Consider the following 5,033-nt stretch of genomic DNA (forward strand, 5'->3'; position numbering starts at 1 on the left):
AGATTTAGGCTAGATATCAGGAGGTGCTACTTCATGGTCAGGGCGGCTAGGATCTGGAACCAACTTCCAAGCGAAGTGGTGCTGGCTCCTACCCTGGGGGTCTTTAAGAGGTTAGATGAACACCTTGCTGGGGTCATTTTACCCCAGCAATCTTTCCTGCCATGGCAGGGGGTCGGACTAGATGATCTACTCAGGTCCCTTCCAACCCTAGAAACTATGAAACTATTTGTGACTTAATAATGCAGCTGGATTTGGCCTGCTTCTTACATGGCCAAAAATTAAGATTCCCCAACTGGAATTACAGGGCCAGTTCATTCTCCTGTAGCTGCATGGACTTCACAGGCCCTGTGGACTTTCTCTCCCCAGAATTTTGTCTCAGGAAAGGCAACAATTACCGTTGAAGAAAGTCTGAAGGGGAAAGCAGAGGTGCCATTTTCAGAGTCAGCTTTTCCAACTCAATCTTCTCAAGTGATTCCATTCTGTTCATACACCCAGATTCTCAGCTGATGTAAATGGGTGTCACTTCAGATTTCCACTCTTCTATGTACACTGGCTGAGGATCTGGCACCAAATGCACTACATGTTATCAAATGGATAAATACCAGTGGGTAATCTTTGTGGATCTGCATTAGTTCCTCTTCCTAACACTTTCTTTGGGAGGTAATCAGAGACACCCAGGATGCAGGCAGAGGTTTGAGAAAAGGGAATCTGAAAATATTTGGAAGACATAACCCTGCCTAAAAAACCAGAAAACTAAAAATGTGTGATGCAATCATGGCTGATGTCACTTGGCAATAAAACATTAACAACAGAGAAAGCCCACAAATTTTAACTAAAAAAATGAAAGCAGGCAAAGCTAGTGCTCATTAAAGTAGCGACTGAAAATTATCCTTCACCCCAATTCCTTTTTGCCAGTGATTCATACCTTTCAAGAACGTCATTGTAGTGAAAATTTTCCAAGCTGCATCAGACCAATGTTTTATGTATTATAAGCGTTTGAGCAAAATCAGTTCAGCAACTTTTGCGCTTTTTTTCGTGAAAATAAACCAACTTTTTGCATATAAGAAGTTGTATATTTGGATAAGCAAAAAATAATTGAAACACATTGTTTGAAACCTGGCTAATTTTAAGACTTGTAGGGCACCTTCAGAGCAAAAACAGAAAGCCAGGTTTGAAGAGAATTAATCCAGGAGTTTTAAATCTGTGAATGTCATTTTGTATAACATAACTTCTGCTTCCCTCCTGCTACCTCAAACTTATTTGGTTAGGGAGAAAGAAGGCTCTAGTCTGCTGATCACACATACTTATCTATGCCATGGGTGGAACAGTTCAGTATAAAAGGATCTGAAAGAGATGACTGAGCTACAGCAACTGATGTCGGGAGTCTGCTGTGCTTCTAAACTCTGCCTGGAAGAGAGCTGCTGGACCAGAAGCCCATTTAATAGATTTGGAATCAGAGCTTGCAGTCAAATAACTCTAGATGCCGATTCCCTTTCCCACCTCTAGACCCACTTCATAAAACCAGTGAGGCAGTGTAAGTACAAAAAACCAGTCCTTGTGTAACATTCAAGTATAATTTCATTTGCAGAGATGCCACGAAAATTATTTGAAAACTAGGGGTGATCAAGGGAGCTCTTGGTGTTAAAAGCAGCAGGAGATCACGAGCTTGGCACAGATTCCAGAGTGACTGTACATCGCATGTCCACTCACCCCATCACTGAAAGCTGGCAGCCCTGATGGCAAGATAGTGAAAAGCATGCTAGCCCCTAAGCGGCCTTCTGAAGGGCTCCTCTCCCAGTGCGCTGATCCCTGCAGGTTAAGAAGCACGTGCCTTTTTCATGCTACATGGTGCTGAGCGGTGAGAAGCAGCAACAGCCACTGTGCAGGCCTTAAACAAGCCACACAGTCACCTGGGTTGGGCTTGGGGTTGGATAGACTTCTGAACCTGGTGGAAGAGCAGGCGACTCAGGAAGCACATTATCTGGAAGATGTTCTGCAAGGAGTAGATCCTGCCACCGTGCATGAACAGAGGGAACTGCGGGGTGGGGCTGGGCAGTTGGCCTGTGTCTGGCCTGCAGGGTATAATCAGAATCACTCTTATTATTTCCTTCTCCCCTTGGCTATGTTTTCCCTCCCAGTCCCTAGGAAATAACACAGGGCAGCCCAGGATTTGGTTGCTCTCTGCATCCTCACAATGGCTCACTGTTGATTTTAGCTAGTAAGGGTCTCTTCATGTACGGTGAGGCTCCACCCAATGATATTAGAGCAAATCAAGCAGGGGTACTAATTCAGTGTCAGTACCTTGGCAGCCCAACTTTGGTACACTAACCTCACTGCCATAGTATCCAACTATAGCTCGTCTAAACGACACCATTAAGACAGGCCAGAACAACCCTTAATGGAGTAAGTCCTAAGCAAAGAGGAAAGTAGAATCTCACTTTGAGGGGGCTCAGCAGGCCTGAGTTCTATCCCTGGTTCTACCACTCGTGTGCTTGTACAACATGCATCTGTGCCTCAGCTTCCCCACTATAAACCAGAGACCCTACCTCATTCAGGACAGCGTTCAGAATCTTAACATACTCCACATGAATTGCTGGGATGACCTCAGATGGGCAGTACTAGAGAAGGTAAATGCAGTACTGAAGATCAGTAAGTGAGATCAACTTTACTATGAAAGGCATAGGATGGCCAGGCTGAGATGAACAAGGCAACCAGACTTCAGCCCAGCCTTTCAGTCTGAAGGCCAGGGCTCAAGCTGACAAGCCTCAGTAAGCTGAGAATGCCTTGCATGGAGAACCATGAAGGAGAGGGAAAACCACAGTAACAATCAAGGACTTGGATAGCGTCACAGCCCATGTCGATTACAAAGCGTTCACAAATACTTGCAACTTCCCTCCATGCCACTGCCCGTCATTATCCTTAGACTGACCAGAATCATGCTCCAATATGGCAAGACTAAGAGGCACTATAAGAAATCCAAACACAGTACAAAAGGCATCTTTAATGTGCCATTTCTCTCTTGCTCCCCCATGCCAGGTCTTACCGATCATGTCTCTCGCTTCCATTATGCCAGGGCAGCTGGGCATTTTCACTGTGTGGCCTCTCCCTCTGTGATCTCACATGGTAAGTCTGTGGGAACAGGTACACAAGCAGCAGTGTCAATAAGGAAGCTCCGTGAGTCACTCCCTTCACTAATCCCAGGCCTTTGTTCTCTGTGATCTGGCACTGTCACCCAGGTGCAATAGCCAGTAGAGGGTACCCACCCCTGGCATCATGATACCACAACTGTGGTTCTACTGTGGCACCACCATAGCTGCTGTAAAACTCTAGAGCTGAGCGGATTTTATTACAGTAGACTAATTTGCCTTCACAACAATGCAAACCAGATTCTGCATTTCTCTTTAGTCCAGGAAACCACACAATAGCATTAAGTTTTGACTGAGGGCCGCAAGCACCAATATCAATTCATCCATAGTTTGGGGGTGAGAATGATAACCTATATATGCAAAGCCATCAGACCTAGCCCCATGGTAACCTTCATCCAATGCCTTCTACAATGCAAAATAGAATAGACTGTGTTGTAACGTTAAAATATTCTCTTCCCATGAAGGACAAAGGGAGCTTTCTTATTCAATGGGAGCAGGAAAAGACCCAGAGATCCAGCCTTTCCTGAAAGGATCTTCATTATCAGCAGGTCTTATGGAACAATCTGGATTTGAGACCCATGTGACTGTTTCACACACAATCAACTCTTCCTAAAGGAATCCTTTCACTATCATAATGGACCTACGTGACACTGGATGGCTTTTTGTCACAATCATGAAAGCATTTTCCCAGGTTTTGGTTCACAGGGAGTTCAGAACATTTGCCAACATAAGCCACGAAAAGTTAGATGTGATGCTATCACTAAATGGCTAAACTCTAAAGAAAGACTAAAGAAGCTTTACCTAAGATCCCTGCTAAATTTCAGTGGGATGAAAGAAGGTTAAAGAAGACCTGGTTTGAAGGCCCAGGTGACTAAAACTAAAGCATCTTCCTACAAACACTAGAATCCACTACGTTAGTGTTGCATTAAGTTTCCCTGTTGATTAACTAGTACCGGATTTTTGGATACTGTTTTTATTACAAGTACTTGCAGAGCCAACTCCTTTTTTAAGTGTGATACCCTCACTGATAAACTTACAGCACTCAAGAAAGTTAGGCACTCAGTTAGGCTCCAGAGCGGCGAGAGATGCACGGGTGAAAGCCCGCTGCACCCCCCACTCCCCTGAAGCCCCTCAGAGAGCCCCCAGCAGCCGCGGAGCCCCCCGCCAACCCCTAGCACAGCCAGAGGCAAGCGGGGCCCGTGGTGGGAGGGGGTTAACCCCTCACTGAGTGGGAGGAGGCAGCTGAGTGGAGCCAGGCTGGGTCAAGCCCCACCCAGGCCCCTACTTGGCCCAGCCCCCCAGGGAGCCACGCGACCAGAGCTGTGCGAGCAGGCTGTGCAAACAGGCAGGCTTGCCTGCTGGCGCATGAGTTAGTGCAGAGTTCACGCAGGAGGGCGCGCGGGAGGGCCCAAGACCCTGCCTGCGAACCCCCCAGAGTAGACAGTCCCAGCCGTAGCCAGCCTACCAGTGGCATGACATGGATGGGCACGCGTTGCACCCCGAGGGTCCCCTCGGGCTCTGCGGCCCCCCCCACCCCGGCACCTCAGAGATGGCCACCCAGAAGGAGGCCATGGTCCCCGGCTCCATGCAGACGGAGCCCCTGGCTCTCGGCTGCGCGGGCTGCCTGTCCCTTTTTCAGGCTCTGGCAGCAGGGAGCATGGCCACCTCCCTGTGTGGGGTCTGCTCCCTTTTGGGGTCTCTGGCACGCCAGCTGGAGGAGCTCCAGGCTGCAGTCCAGAGACTGTGCGCCATCAGGGACTGCAAGCAGGAGATCAACTCCTACTATCAGGCCCTTCTCCCCTGGGAGCCGGAGGGTAGACCATGGTCCACCTCCAGGACAAGGGAGGACTCTGGGACCTCCCACTCTGTCCAGTCAGGGGCATGGAC

At 48.1% G+C, this 5,033-nt stretch overlaps 1 protein-coding gene across 4 annotated transcripts in view; it reads right to left on the bottom strand.

Moving 5' to 3' along the window:
• LOC109300668 (mitochondrial fission factor homolog B-like) overlaps nt 1-5,033 on the bottom strand; it is a 54,839-nt gene that overhangs the window by 4,484 nt on the left and 45,322 nt on the right. For 3 of the 4 annotated variants that reach the window (XM_019521421.1, XM_019521422.1, XM_019521420.1), the window contains exons 4-5: nt 3,044-3,129; nt 1,911-2,072 (exon numbers count right to left, since the gene is read on the bottom strand). In XM_019521421.1, the coding sequence (XP_019376966.1) occupies nt 1,911-2,072; nt 3,044-3,129 (248 nt within the window). The remainder of the gene's footprint in view (nt 1-1,910; nt 2,073-3,043; nt 3,130-5,033) is intronic. The other variant, XM_019521423.1, reaches the window with a different exon arrangement.

This window comes from Gavialis gangeticus, unplaced genomic scaffold, assembly GCF_001723915.1.
Source record: "Gavialis gangeticus isolate Ggan-Ray unplaced genomic scaffold, GavGan_comp1, whole genome shotgun sequence".
In the NCBI taxonomy this organism is placed as follows: Eukaryota; Metazoa; Chordata; order Crocodylia; family Gavialidae; genus Gavialis; species Gavialis gangeticus.